General features: G+C 55.4%; 1 protein-coding gene across 1 annotated transcript in view; it reads right to left on the minus strand.

Moving 5' to 3' along the window:
* The window catches only part of ALDH1L1 (aldehyde dehydrogenase 1 family, member L1), a 44,327-nt gene that overhangs the window by 508 nt on the left and 28,749 nt on the right, over positions 1-15,070 (minus strand). Inside the window, exons 16-22 of the mRNA XM_005866930.2 lie at positions 13,004-13,091; positions 10,812-10,905; positions 9,114-9,213; positions 7,646-7,744; positions 4,617-4,782; positions 2,985-3,090; positions 1,626-1,825 (exon numbers count right to left, since the gene is read on the minus strand). Coding sequence (XP_005866992.1) covers positions 1,626-1,825; positions 2,985-3,090; positions 4,617-4,782; positions 7,646-7,744; positions 9,114-9,213; positions 10,812-10,905; positions 13,004-13,091 — 853 coding nt within the window. The remainder of the gene's footprint in view (positions 1-1,625; positions 1,826-2,984; positions 3,091-4,616; positions 4,783-7,645; positions 7,745-9,113; positions 9,214-10,811; positions 10,906-13,003; positions 13,092-15,070) is intronic.

Genomic DNA, 15,070 nt, shown 5'->3' on the forward strand with positions numbered 1-15,070 from the left:
CCCAACAGGCTCAGGATACAGAACCAATCTGAGATCACTGTTTCGGAGACTTCCCCAGCTCCAGCCACCTGCCTAAGTGGGGGCGGGGGGCGGGCAGCCTTATCAGCTCCAGGGCAGCCCTGATGCCCTCGTGGTGCCTTCCTATTACCCAGGTGTGCAGCCTCTCCACTGTTGCCTCCCAGCTAATCCAGATCAAATTGGGACTGGGAGAAGGGGTGCCTCACAGGGTCCCTGGGACCCCCGGAACTTGGCTGAGCTATGTGGCTGGTGTGTTTCAGCCCCACACCCAGCATGAGAGGCCTGTGGCTGCCTGACAACTCCCCCACCTGCTAAGGCGCTCACTCCAGAAGCCAAGCTTCCTGATGCTGCTGCCCACACTGTTCTCACCACCAGCTGAGGCCCACTGAGGTCTCTGGCCCATCCCAGGTGGGCTATTTGGAAGGGCTGGTTTGTAGGCACAGGACACAGGGACAGTGGGAGGAAGGTCTAGGGGTGCAGGAGGCAGACTTATAAGTGACAGAGATCCTATCCTGGGGACCCGTGGCCTCCGTGGAGGATGATGGTCCTCGTGGATTTCTGTGGAGGACACCAGGAAGGTAGGCCAGGGGAGGCAAGGACAGAGGGGGCAGAGGTGGTCAGCATGCATGTGCATACGTGTGTGTGCATGCGTGCACCCGGTTCTGCATGCATAATATTTGTAGACAGTCAGGCTTGGGGGGTATTGCTGGGCCCTTTCATGAGAGCCTTTGGAGCTTTCCTCAGGGTTTGAAAGAGGGAGGGAAGGAAAAATAAAATTGTAACTACCCTTTGGTTTCAGCCTCAGCCTGAACCTCCCTGGAGACCCTGAGCTGGGCAGGGGAGGCCAGAAGGGCTGGAGGCTTCTCAGAGACAGTGTGCTGCTCTCTCATACCTTTGCTCCCTGCCAAGCTTGGCATCAGAGCTATGATCCCCAACTGCTGGCTTCCGGAGTGGCAGGATGGGGGAGTGGGCCACACCCTGGTTACACGGTAGCCCAAGGAGAGAGGGTGCTGGAGCAGAACTCCACTTTCCCAGGAGGTCAGGCCCGGCTTGCTTTCTGCTTGCCACCTAGAATGACCTTGTCTCTACACTAGGGACTCACACTGTACCACTGGGCACACTTGGCCCTGTGGCTTCTCCTCTTTCTGAGGATGAAGCCCGAGGCCTGTCTGTGGCCCCTGGGTCCCTTGATGTGGCCCCTGCCTACCCCTTGGGCCTGCTCTCTTCCTGTCATACTCCCCCACACACACACCAGCCTCTCTCTGCAGCTCCGAGACCAAAGCTGATGCCTTCAGGACCTGCCTCCCCTCTTCCAGGAACACACATCCTCAGGTTGTTATGGCTCCTCCCACCACTGGGGTCTCAGACAGGTCCTCCAAGGTCCCTGCCTAAAGTTGCCCTCCCAGTCTCCTCGCCTGGATTACTCTGACTTGTCTGCTTTCCAGCATCCCTCACTTCCTAGAAGGATCTTGTTTACTGCCTGAATTATCACTGTCCTTTCCCAGTAAGAAGTCAGCGTCAACAACCATCTTTCAATGTTACACCCTTGCCCCAGGGACAGGGCCTGGCACCAAGTGGCTTAAAGCAGATGTTTAGGGTTAGGTTACCCAAGTCTTTGCCAAATCCAGACTGCTTGAAGCCTCCGAAGGGAGCGGCCACGTCGGTCTTGTTGTACGTGTTGATGAACACGGTGCCTGCCTCCAGCTTGTCACTGACGTACAGGGCCTTGCCGATGTCCCTGGTGAAGACGCCAGAGGCCAGGCCAAATTCTGTGGCATTGGCCCGAGACAGCACAGTGTCCATGTCGCTGCAGGGAAAATCCAGAAAGAACTTGGTGAAGGAGGGTTGGAGGACAGCATTGGATACGGGATTCGGGGAGACCTGCATCCTCTCTCCCAAGGGGAGCCTGGCCCCCTCCAAACTTCCCACCACTCAGGACCTTCTGAGGAGAAACGTGGAGGAGACAGGGCAGCAGAGAGAAGGGGACAAAGTTAAAGAGAAGAGGAAGGACAGAGTTGGATTTGCACAGTCGGCCACAAGGACCCTTCGGGTCACCAAGGGTGAGTCCCTCACTTTACAGACAGGGGGAGAGGGGCCCGGAGGAGGCTGGCGAGGCCCCCACCACACCGGGAAGTGCACATGCATTGGGTATCCCCCAGGGAGCCATGTCCAGGTGTCCCTTGAAGATTTAGCACAATATTTGCTCGGTAGATGGCAGAAAAGCATCTTACTCTAATACAATCAGAATGTGATGGTAATTTTTGTAATTTTTTGAAAGTATAGTGCATTAGGAGGAGATATGACTTTGTAATCTATCCAAAAGCTCTTCTCTGAAAAATAACAGTCCATAAAAAGAACGTGTGGTAGTTCAAATATGGCCACAGAAGCCAATCCCTCCCCCTTTCAACCTGGCTGGCCTTGGTGAGTTGCTGGGCCAAAAGAACGTGGTGAAAATTAGGTTTTAGGATTTCTGAGGCTGATCAATGGGTCTTGGGAAGCCTTGAAACATCCACCCAACTTCAGTGTGGGAGGCCCTGAGGCTGCCATGGGGAAGAGAGCCTTCAGGGAGGCCGGACCCACACAAAGACAACCACTCCAGGTATCGACACTGAGTCCCGGACCTGAGACAGAGCAGAGGCAGTCAGCCCCTAACCAGATTGCAGATTATTCACGAGTGAAATAAATAACTGTCGCTATTCCAAGCCACTGCCTTGGGTGGTTTATCACACGGCCGTAGATGATGAGGACACAGCCCAAACACACCAGGAGAGACACCCAAAGGCTGAGGAATGCTCACTTGGGGACCCAAAGCCCTGCCAGTGCCCTGGGGCTCTCCTCACCTCAGTGGCTGACGCAGCCCCCCACCTGTCTGAGTTCCCCTCCTGAGTTCCCACAAGCTCATGTGGAGAACCCGTAACACGTGGCAAAACATCAGGCTCTTGAGAGACAAAAGCAGGATTCCCTACCCATCGGCAAACCGAGAGATGACCATGACAGGCCCGAAGGACTCTTCCTTGGCTATGAACATGTGGTCCTCCACGTCCGTGAAAACGGTTGGCTCGAAAAAGAAACCTGTGGGGGAGACAGAGGCCCACGGCATGGGGAAGCCCTCCTCCAGCAGCCTCTCCCCTCCAGGCTGGGTCCCGCCAGCCACACGCACATCCCACTCCAGCAATGCCATGTGTGATACCTGCATGGTGATGCCACACTCTGTGCATGGCTTTCCTGTCCCAGACATGTGAGCTCACTTCAGCCTCACAACCCTTTCAACTAAATGCCGCTGAGGAAAATGAGGCTTAGAGTTGGTCTATGATAAAGCGGACATTGGAGTCCAAGTCTGTCCAAGACCAGCACAGAAGCTCCAGACTATGACAAAGACTTGGGTTTTTCTGGTGACATGCGCTCCTGTGCCCCTGGAGCAGGCAGTCTAAGGGGAAGCAGCGCACACAGTCCATACCTGTGGCTCCAGCCCCTCTGGCTCTGCTGACTTAATCAAATGGAAGGTTCTAGAGATACTGGTGTGTGTGTGTGTCTGGGATCAGGTTGGTTCTGGGGCTGCTGTGATGATGTGATGGACTTAGTACCCTTGAGTTTGAAGGGCCTGGGGGACATGCAGGTGGAGGTGTCCAGGTGGTCAGGAATGCTGAGTGAGGAGGAGCCTGGAGACAGATATTTGGGAGCATCCGAGCCATTGCTGAGAGTGAGGTCCTCTAGGGCCGTGGTCAGCAAACTGCGGCTCGCAAGCCACATGCGGCTCTTTGGCCCCTTGAATGTGGCTCTTCCACAAAATACCACGTGCGGGCATGCACATACAGTGCGATTGAAACTTCGTGGCCCATGCCCAGAAGTCGGTATTTTGTGGAAGAGCCGGTATTTTGTGGAAGAGCCACACTCAAGGGGCCAAAGAGCCGCATGTGGCTCGCGAGCCGCGGTTTGCCAAACCGCAGTTTGCCGACCACTGGTCTAGGAAAAGTGTCTAACATGAGAAGTGCTTCAAACTCAGGACAGACCTGGGGATCTACCTCCATTTAAGAGGGAGCTTCCAGCAAAGAGCAACTGCCAAGAAGTAATGGCCAAAGATGGGAAAACCATGCACTCCAGAGCCATGGAACCCACGGGAGGAAAGAATGTCAAGGATGCAGTGACGTTAGTGGCAAGCCAGAGTCCACTACAATATAGATTAAACCAGCCTTCACCTTGCCAGTCCCACACCTGGTGTGGCAGGTGTCCAGCTAGCCAAGGCCGCCCCATTCAAGAGATTGCATGGGGCCTGAGACCTGGGAGTCTGATTGTGCAGGGGCCATGGAACCCACGGGAGGAAGAATGTCAAGGATACAGTGACGTTAGTGGCAAGTCAGAGACCACTACAATATAGATTAAACCAGCCTTCACCTTGCAGGTCCCACACCTGGTTTGGCAGGTGTCCAGCTAGCCAAGGCCACCCCATCCAAGAGACTGCATGGGGCCTGAGACCTGGGAGTCTGATTGTGCAGGCACCAGGCCTTCACATACCTCCTGTTAGAGCTGAGCAAGAAACCACAGGCCATGCTGCCTGCCGCCTCAGTCTGCCCAAGTGGGCCCGCAGTGCTCTGACTGACCTGGCCGAGGAACTTGATTCCCACCGCAGACCAGAGTGGCCCCTTCCTTCACGCCGCGCTGGCAGTACTCTATCAGCTTCCGGAGGTGGGCCTGGTGATTCTGCGGCCCATGGTTGGTGTCCCGGTCTAGAGGGTTGCCAATCTTCATCTTCTTCACCTCTTCTACCTGCGGAAAGTCCTCCCAGTCAGGTCTCACTCAGCGGCTGCAGTTTCTGACTTTGCTCAGTAACTGACCCCCTTCCCATGTTTGCATTTTCAGGACCAACCATTGGCCCCTGAAGAAAGTCTACACGTGCCCTGGCCGGCTTGGCTCAGTGGATAGAGCGTCGGCCTGCGGATTGAAGGGTCCCAGGTTCGATTCCGGCCAAGGGCACATGCCTGGGTTGCGGGCTTGATCCCCAGTGGGGGACGTGCAGGAGGCAGCCAATCAATGATTCTCTCTCATCATTGATGTTTCTATCTCTCTCTCCTCTCTTCTTCTCTGAAATCAATAAAGAAATATATATATATATTTTTAAAAAGTAAGTCCACACGCTGGTTTCTGGCACTCAGGACATTCCATATTCTTGTTCCCAGCCTGCCTCCCAGGCTGAAATTCAGTATGCTACGTGCAAGGAGACCTGAGCCCAGTGTCAGATGGACTGGGAAACACAGTTGTGCAGGGATATGGGTGAATGGAAAAGAGAGGCAGGTGTGCCTGTGAGTGAGGGAGGCCGGGCTGGGGGCAGCACAGTCATTTTTTTTAAAAAAAGTAAGTCCACACGCCGGTTTCTGGCACTCAGGACATTCCATATTCTTGTTCCCAGCCTGCCTCCCAGGCTGAAATTCAGTATGCTACGTGCAAGGAGACCTGAGCCCAGTGTCAGATGGACTGGGAAACACAGTTGTGCAGGGATATGGGTGAATGGAAAAGAGAGGCAGGTGTGCCTGTGAGTGAGGGAGGCCGGGCTGGGGGCAGCACAGTCTGTATACTGGTCCTGCACCCAGCTTCACGGACTAAGAAGCTGAAGGAAGGCTTATCCCGGGAGTCCAGTATATGCAAGGCCCTGGTGACAAGGTGGGACAGGCGCTGAGTGGAATGGAGAACCCTGGGCCTTGAGTCCACCCCGCTCACCCCCACTTCTGTCTGCTTCAGAATCGAACTTGAAGGCCCCCTTCTCCAGGAAGCCAACATACAAGTAGGTCTGGGCTTTGCTACCTAGAGATGGCCTGGGTCTCCTCATGGGGTGTACCAGATGTATTTGCCGATTCTGGGGCTGGGATGGAGAGAGACAGAAAAGATCGGGGTGTGGGATGCTGTGATAGGAAAAGGAATTCAGGTGAACATAGCCATCATGTGGGGGTAGAGGGGCAGCACCGGATAGTCAGGGCTCTAGGCTAGAGTCAGCACCTCCCGTAATTATCACCCGCTCCCCAGCTCCTTCCTTGGTTTCCTAAGACGGAGCAAGGACATCTCTGCCCTAACTGTAGCCTCTTCGAGGTAAGGCCCGACTGGCCTCCTCCTCTGTAGCCAGGGCCACTTCACTCCTGTGCAGGCTCCATACCCCCAGCCCAGCCTAATAGGATGCAGGAGGCATTCAGTCCCAAACCCCTGCCCTCCGGCCAGGGCCCCTTAGCTCCTCTGACGGTCCTGAAGAGTCCCCAAGTTGGGAGAAGGCCTCGCTTGCTCCTGCCTGTCTCCCCGGGACAGCAAGAGCAACCTTGGGGCGTCTCCTGGATGTGCAGCTCACTCCCTGCATTTGGGAATCCGAGCCCTGCCCCCCCCCAGTGGAGCTGAGTGAGCTCCACTCCCGCTCTCGGGAGCCCTGCCATGGGCCCTGCACGTGCCCGAGCACACACTGCAGAACAGAGAGAACCGCAAGGACAAGGATGAGCCACCCAGCGTAGTCGCCAAGTGCTCCCGCTGACCTGGCAACTCACCGCAGACGTGTGACAAGCTCAGGCGAACCTGGGCTGGTGTCCACTCTGCCAACCCACAGGAGCGTGGGCTGTGTGAGCAGCTGTCATCTCCAGCTACTAGGTTTGGGAGTAGTTACACTCCCCAAAGCTGTTACACTCCCTTTTAGAAAATCGGTCCCTTTCTTCACCGCCTTTCCCATTTTCACCCAAGTATTCAAGATCTTCTCCAGGAACGCCTTCCTAACAGCAGTCCCACCCTCTCCCCAGCCTACTCTCTCTCTTTTCCTCGTTTCCTAAACACAGTTTGTTTAAACCTGCACATAGAGGCTGTGCCCCCAGCATCCCCTTTCGTATCCACTGGGATTCGATTTTGCTCTCCATGACACGAAGGGCAGAGGGGCTCTTGGCTGAAGCTGAGCCAACCAGAGGTCCCCACGCCCTGCTAGGCCTGAATGGATCCGGGTGGACCAGAGACCCGAAGCCATCAGCCCGCACTCTTCCCCGCAGCCTTTTCCAACAGCACTGCCGGGGAAAGAGTGATTCTCCTCTCTGTATCTATGCTGTGAGAAGGTAGGAGATGCTGTCAGCCCCCACCCACCCCCTTTACTGTGGGCACCCCCTCCGCAGCGGCCGTGAGAGGTGGCTGCTGACAGGTCTCAGAGCTGACAGGGGCTGCCTCCTCCAGCCGGTGGACAGGCCACAGTCAACAACTGTTGACAGGAGACAAAAGCCTGGCCCCTCAACCCCAGGAGCACACCTGCATGGTGTCACTTGTGCTCCAAATCTCCTGTCTGTGGGTCAGGCCAAGGCTGGACGTCACCCGAGACCACGTCCTCCGTCCCCGTTCCCTCCTGGACCCTGGCACCTCCCAGGCTTCGTGTGAGCGCTCACCTTTGGTAGCCACATGGGTTCCTGGCTCAGGCCCCACTGCTAGGGACCTGGCCCAAGATAAACCCTTTGTGTTTATGTCAATCTCAGCTGCTGGGTTTCTAAAGTAATAAAATCCAGTGAAACTCGATACAGCTCCCCTGTTCCAGGTGGCTGGTGCCCAACTCCACCTGGCCCAGCCCCTGCAGCCAGGTGACTGCCCCGAAGCACCAGCACCGCTGAGGCCCAGTGGCGGAACTTACCACCTTCTGCACAAACTGGTCGTGTATTGAGTCCTCTACGAAGAGCCGGCCCGCGGCAATGCAGTTCTCGCCTTTGTTGAAGAAGACGGAGCTCATCCCCTTCCGCACATAGACAAGAATGCTGGATTACAGCTGCTCCCAGAGGTGCCGGCTCTCCACTCCCACTGGGCCCGGTACCCGCTTCATACAGGAAAGGGGAGGAATGCCCGTGTCCTGGCCTCCTGAGGTGGCCAGGCCCAGCCAGTGCTGGGCACATGCACTGTCCCCATTCCTCAGTCACCTTGAGAGGAGAGGCAAAGGGTGACCTGCCCTGGGGGACAAGGCCTGTGTCCATGTTGCAGAGAGTGGAGAAGAGGAAGCGAAGTGGAGTGAGCCTGGGGACCCTGCACACTGGATGGGCTCCCTGGTGTGACTCAAGGGGAGTCAGAGCCCACACCCATGGAGTTGAGCCTGGCAAGTCTGTTAGCATGGAGCGGGCAGCAGAGGGTGGGCAAAGGCAGGCAGCCAGCCCGCCGTGGAAGGGATGGGTTGCCAGCCCAGCCTGAGGGAACTCCTGGCAGGAGTCCGGATAAATGTGCACACAGGCCCAGGGGAGCCTGCTTTGGGGACCTGAGGAGCTCCATGTGGGGGACCAGGGGAGGGGCGAGAGGCTGGCTGCGCAGCTCTCCTGAAAGCTGGGACTGCCTGGCCCCAGATCCTGGGCCAAGATCTTGAGCTGGGGGGCTGGCCTCCCTTGGTTTCCCCATCTGGTGAGGCTGGGCTCCCTTCCGTGTCCGTGCTGGGTGTCACATCACCCTCCACGGTACAATAGGGCTGAGATGGGGGGGGGGGCATATCTGGGCGCCTGGCTGAATGGGGCCTTTCTGTTCAGCCAGGGGACTGACTGAGGCATAACAATGACAAGGGGGCAATACTAACGTAAGAAGAACTGACGCACAGCCCCTGACACGTGCGGCCGCCATCCTAAGTCCTTCAGACATAACCGCTTGTTTAATCCTTGTAACAGCCATAGGAGGGAGGTCTACTATCCTCCCATGGTACACGTGAGACCACAGAGGCCTAGGAAGGTTACGCAATTTGCCCGAGGCTGCCCAGTGAGCCTGTGGCAGAGCTGGGCAAGTGTGGACACAGCCAAAGGCTGGGGTGGATCGCTGTCAGCAGGGCTGTGCCCGGGTCCAGGGCTCTGCCTTGCTTTTCTGGGGCAGGAAAGGTTGCTGCACTGGTTCCAGCACGTTTCCCGATTCAGGAAGCTGATTCCCGTTATCCTTACAGCTATGAAACTTCTTGGAAAATTGGCTTTAGAGGGTACACGTCATTCCTTGTCCCCAAGACCCCTTCCGGCCACAGTCTATGCTTGTGGTGACACCACAGTTTAGGTTAAATGTGTAAGTCTGACTGAAGAATCAGAGAAAGCCTCCTCCCCACATTGCTCCCTATTCGCTCCCTCACCCCACAGGCCAGCCCTCACCATCTGCACAGCCTTGCTGAGGTCACAGTCAGCAAAGATGATGAGGGGTGACTTCCCACCGAGCTCCAGGGACACCTTCTTCACGTTGCTCAGGGCACAGCTGAAAGAAACGGTGTAGGTGGGGTTGGGTCCATGCAGATGGGTACGCAGGGCTCGAGGAAGAGGGGGCCAAGGGCAGCTCCAAAGCATGCTTCACTTGAAAGAGCAAGCAGAGGGGTAGAGGGAGCCCCATGGGAGACCAGGCCCAGCACCTTCCCCACCCCTCCCTGGCCAACTACTCCTTGCTGCCGCCCTGACTCACTGGCTTCCATTGTGCTTCCTCCTCTTCCAACACCCGAGCCCACACCCACCTCAGGCCTTGCTCTCACTGCTCCCCCTTCTGGTCACTCCTTCTTCAGATGTCCCTGAAGCTCATTTCTCACTTCCTGCAGGCCTCTATTCCCAAGCTGTCTTTTTAGGGTGCCTGCCCTGACAGCCCCATGTAAAACCCAAGCTCCCGTCACCACGGTGCCTTTGTCTGACCCCATCCACCTGAGCCTAAGGCCCGCCGGAGTGGGCAGGCATTTGTCTGAGCATGAACTAGGTGTTCCATGTCAAACTAATAAATCAGACACAGAGTCATTCCCTCCTGGCGCAGCTGTAGTACTGTCGGGCTTTTAATGATGGTGCCAACAGGGAGTAGCTGGGGGTCCTGTGCCTGTTGCCTCAGTGGACACGAAACGGGCCTACTGATACTGTCCTCAGTGGATTGGGCCAGAGGAAAACAAGGCATCACACAGGGCAGGGGGCTCCTCGCTCAGGACTGACTGCAGAAGGAGGACTCTCCTGTTTCAGGCACCAGCCACAGGGGCGTGGAGAGGACCCCGGGAAGACAGCAGCCGCAGAGCCACGGATGCTGCTCACCAAACCCTTCTTCCCTGGAGTTCTCAGAGCGGACATTTCCTGAGTCCTCCCTCTGCACTTTCACACGCGCATTTGGACTTGACTGTCACCTACATGAAGAGACTGGCCAGCTTTAGAACCAGAAGAGGTAAATGAACTGCTACGACTACTGGCAGTTACCTCCCCTGCTTTGTCATCCATCTGTCTGCCTGTCCATCCTTCAGTCCCTCGCTCTCTCCACCGTCCTTCTCTTCAATACCAACGCTTGCTCTGCTGCACTCAAAATCAATCAGAACAGCCGGCCCTGCCTGGTGCGTCACAGGCTGCGACATCAGCCTCTACTGACCCTAAAGACATGGCCCACCAGCCAACTGGCTGTGGCTCCTGACCCAAAAGTGGACGTTACACAAGGCCATTGTGATTGGTAAAAGCATGGTGCCCACTTGAGAAGGGGGTTGTGGCCCAGGCTGGCTCTCAGAGGGCCTGTGCAGGGCTGAGGGGCACAGAGAGGCTCGTGGAGTTGTGGGGTCAAGGGCTTCAGAACTGACCCAGGGAAAGACAGCTCTATCCCAGGCGCTCCGCAGCCACCGGAGCTCCAGCATCCCACCCATCCAAGTGAGCACCACGAGCAGCTACCACCGGCCATGCCAAGAGTGTGCCACACACTAGAAATCAGAGCCTGTTAGCCTGGCCTGTGGGAACTGCGTGCTCATGGAGGCTGAGGAGCAGGATCGAGCTCACGCACAGCATCGTCCAGTTCCAGACGCCAGGACCAGCGCCACATGGTGGCCTCTCCCACACACCCCCACCACCTACCTTTTCATGATGTGCTTTCCCACCTCTGTGGAGCCTGTGAACCCAATTTTTCGCACATCAGGATGGTCTGAGAGTCTCTGGCCAACCAATGAGCCTGTGGGTGGGAGTAGGCAGGGGAGGAGAGGGAGTCAGGGTGGTCTCCAGGTGCTGGGGTGGAGAGGCATGAGCCCCTTTACCCTCAGGTCCACCCCGAGGCCAGAACTCTGGGCCATGTTCTGTGTGCTTAGCAATGACGGTTCCTGAGGTTCTCTGGGTCTTGCTCCCTGTTAGAGCATAATTATATCTTCTCAAAATCCATACTGTATAGATGTAGATGTGAACAAAATCAACTCCATCTCTATGTCCTGGATTTCATTTCATTGTTAAGCTTCATGCTGTGGCCTTTGACCAACCTCACTGTCTTTAGCAAGTATACCAAAGCTTTCTAGACGATTATCTGTGTTCCTTAAATGTAGCCATAAATATCTTCATTAGTAACAGCCGTGAATGGCTGACAACTGAGATAAATATCAAAGTGGTAATAGCATCTATTATAAACAATCACCTATCACAAGACCACCAGGAGGTATGGCCCCAGGTGCTATTGCATCCTTCGTCCCTTTAGCCCAGTGGTTCTCAACCTTCCTAATGCCGCGACCCTTTAATATAGTTCCTCATGTTGTGGTGACCCCCAACCATAAAATTATTTTTGTTGCTACTTCATAACTGTAATTTTGCTACTATTATGAATCATAATGTAAATATCTGATATGCAGGATGTATTTTCATTGTTACAAATTGAACATAATTAAAGCATAGTGATTAATCACAAAAACAATATGTAATTATATATGTGTTTTCTGATGGTCTTAGGCGACCCCTGTGAAAGGGTTGTTCAACCCCCAAAGGGGTCGCGACCCACAGGTTGAGAACCGCTGCTTTAGCCTGTCAGTTTTTAGTGCCCGAGTTATACTATAAAAAAGTACACTATCGGGTCTGTGCAGAGTTGCTGGGTCCTCCCTTCCACTCTGACCCAATCTTTCCATAAGTAAATTACCCTCCAGTAAATTCTGTTATATCTATGGAGTGGCCTGCTTCATCTTTGGGTCTGAAGATACCTCCTCGCTATGGTGGCCATTACCTTTGCCTACTGTTGGAATACGTGATGAAGCCCTGATCCCCAGTTTTTCAGATGTGACTGTATTTGGAGACAGGCTTTTTAAAGAGGTAATCAAGGTAAAATGAGGTCATCAACCAATCCAATCAGGGTTGCGATGCCTAACACAATCCGACTGGTGTCCTTACAAGAGCAGATTAGACAGGCACGCGCAGCGGAAAGGTCCTGAGAAGCCTCAGAAGGAACCAACCCTTCTCACACTTTAATCTTAGACTTTTAGCCTCCAGAACTATGAGAAAGATATGTCTGTGTATTTTTAAATTTATTGATTTTGAAAGAGAGAGAGAGAGAAAGAGAGAGATTGATTTGTTGTTCCACTTATTCATACATACATTCATTGATTGATTCTTGTATGTGCCCTGACCAGGGATCAAACCTACAACCTTGGTGTATCAGGACGAGGCTCTAACCAACTGAGCTACTCAGCCAGGGCTCAGTGCCTATTGTTTAAGGCCCCCAGTCTGTGGCACTTTGTTACGACAGCCCAAGCAAACTCATACAGTCCACATGTAGCTTTCAACCTATCAAGGTAGACACCCAAGGGTGCAGGCGCCCAGATTTCTAGCTTTTACAGGGTCTCCAGCAGAGACCCAAGGATTGCCTGGCCTGGCTGTGGGGGCGGTGGTGCCCCAGCATCACAGACTCCAAAAGGCCTTCCTTGGGGATGTAGCCTGGCCAGGAGGGCCCCAGGCATGGAGAGACTGAGTGTGGAGGGCCCAGGTATGCAGACCCAGGCATTCACTACCCCACCTGTTTGGAATGCTTGGAAACTAGCTTGCCCCTTATCCCACGGCCTTCCGCTTTACCGCAAGCCCTGCATAAACCTTGTCCCCAAATGTGGCTAATTCCTATTCACCCTCAGATCCCCTTTTCAATTAGGCTCCAGGGTCACCCCTCCCCCTTCCCACTGGCTCTGCACTGGGCTGCTCACCTGCCAGGGCACATAATGCAGCAGGCCCTGTTCTGACCAAGTGTATCTCCTGCTGCCTGGAGCCCGGGATCCCCCAGATGCCCATGTCCCCATTCACACCCTTACCAGATCCTGGGAGGATGTTGATCACGCCCTTGGGAATGCCAGCCTTCAAGGTCAGCTCTGCAAACTTCAAGGCTGTGAGCGGGGTCACCTAAGGAGGCAGGAAAGAAGATTGGGTCAGAAGGGATTGGGAAGTGGGGCTCTGCCCTCTTCTCCCAGCAGCCTAGGTCGCAAGCAGGGAGGGGCAGCCATGGCAGGAAGACCCCTGGGGGAAGCCATGTTCATGCCTCATCATAGTGGCACCACCAACCAGTCAGCTTCCCTCATGCTCCAGCTGGGAGCCAAGAACAGGGCTTGCTAACCTCAGGTACCTTTCTGGCACCTTCTCCTGGCAGGGCTTCAGCCCCTCAGCCAGGCCTGGACCCCTTTCTGCATGTGTCACTGTTTACACTGAGCCATCAGGGAGTGCAGAGTCTGAGGACTGCCCAGCAGGGCATCATACTCAGAGGGCTGCAGGGCATACCCACTTCCTGCCTCCTCAGAAAAAATGGCTCCTTCGCTGGCTGTGGTGCCACCTTAGTTGCCCACATGCTGGACTCTGACAGCATCTCAGCCAAGGAGAGCCTGGTGCTCCAGGGTCCAGCTGTGACTCTGATAACCACTCCACTGCTGGGGGTGGTGTCCTGCCCTTGACCAGGCAGCAATTGACCTTCTAGAGGAAGAGGGAATTAATTGGTGACCCAGGTAACTCTCCTGTCTAGGTAAGGCTATGCCCCACCCACCACCAGGCCTCAGGCTCAGGGGCCAGATCTGTGAGGTGTGGGCCCTGGGAAGGTGTTCGTGTTTCCAAGGGGAGTGGGCTAGTGAGGGGGTCTTCCAGGGACAAAGCCGCCCCCCATAAAAAGGGGGGAGGCTGAGGGTCCTCTCAGAGGGTTGTTGTGATGCTTAAATAAGCAAATGTATGTAAATGACTACTAGTATTAATTCGTTATTTATGTTAAAATGCTCAAGGAGTGCCTAACTCCAGGCACTATAATACTACAAATGTCAACTATCATTATTTTTTTTACCTTTATATCCTTGGGGCCAAATTGCCCCAAAGAAGCTGGGGAAGTGAGAAACCTCCTGGGCCCACTGTTGAGAGCCGCCTGCTGGTGCACCTCACATTCCCTTCCTGACTCCCCTGAAGGCAGCAGGGAGGGGGCTGTTACTGTCAACGCACAGATGCAGAGGCTGAGGCTCAGGGGTGAGGGGGTATCTTCACTGTTGGGGGCCCTTGCTCAGGCCCTCCGGACGTGCATGAGCAGCCTCTGACATCCTACCTCTGTGCCCTCTGTAAGGGGCTGGGGTGGCAAATGTACAAATCCCACTGCTCACTCCACTTCCCTCCAGGACTTTAGTCTCTGAAGCCAAACAGGAGACCATGGCACCAACTCTCTAATAGACCCCTGCAGGCTGTGAGACCCCTGCAGGCTATGAGACCCCTGCAGGCTGTGAGACCCCTGCAGGCTATGAGACCCCTGCAGGCTGTGAGACCCCTGCAGGCTATGAGACCCCTGCAGGCTGTGAGACCCCTGCAGGCTATGAGACCCCTGCAGGCTGTGAGACCCCTGCAGGCTATGAGACCCCTGCAGGCTGTGAGACCCCTGCAGGCTATGAGACCCCTGCAGGCTGTGAGACCCCTGCAGGCTATGAGACCCCTGCAGGCTGTGAGACCCCTGCAGGCTATGAGACCCCTGCAGGCTGTGAGACCCCTGCAGGCTATGAGACCCCTGCAGGCTGTGAGACCCCTGCAGGCTATGAGACCCCTGCAGGCTGTGAGACCCCTGCAGGCTATGAGACCCCTGCAGGCTGTGAGACCCCTGCAGGCTATGAGACCCCTGCAGGCTGTGAGACCCCTGCAGGCTATGAGACCCCTGCAGGCTGTGAGACCCCTGCAGGCTATGAGACCCCTGCAGGCTGTGAGACCCCTGCAGGCTATGAGACCCCTGCAGGCTGTGAGACCCCTGCAGGCTATGAGACCCCTGCAGGCTGTGAGACCCCTGCAGGCTATGAGACCCCTGCAGGCTGTGAGACCCCTGCAGGCTATGAGACCCCTGCAGGCTGTGAGACCCCTGCAGGCTATGAGAC

This window comes from Myotis brandtii, unplaced genomic scaffold (genome assembly GCF_000412655.1).
Source record: "Myotis brandtii unplaced genomic scaffold, ASM41265v1 scaffold240, whole genome shotgun sequence".
Lineage (NCBI taxonomy): Eukaryota > Metazoa > Chordata > Mammalia > Chiroptera > Vespertilionidae > Myotis > Myotis brandtii.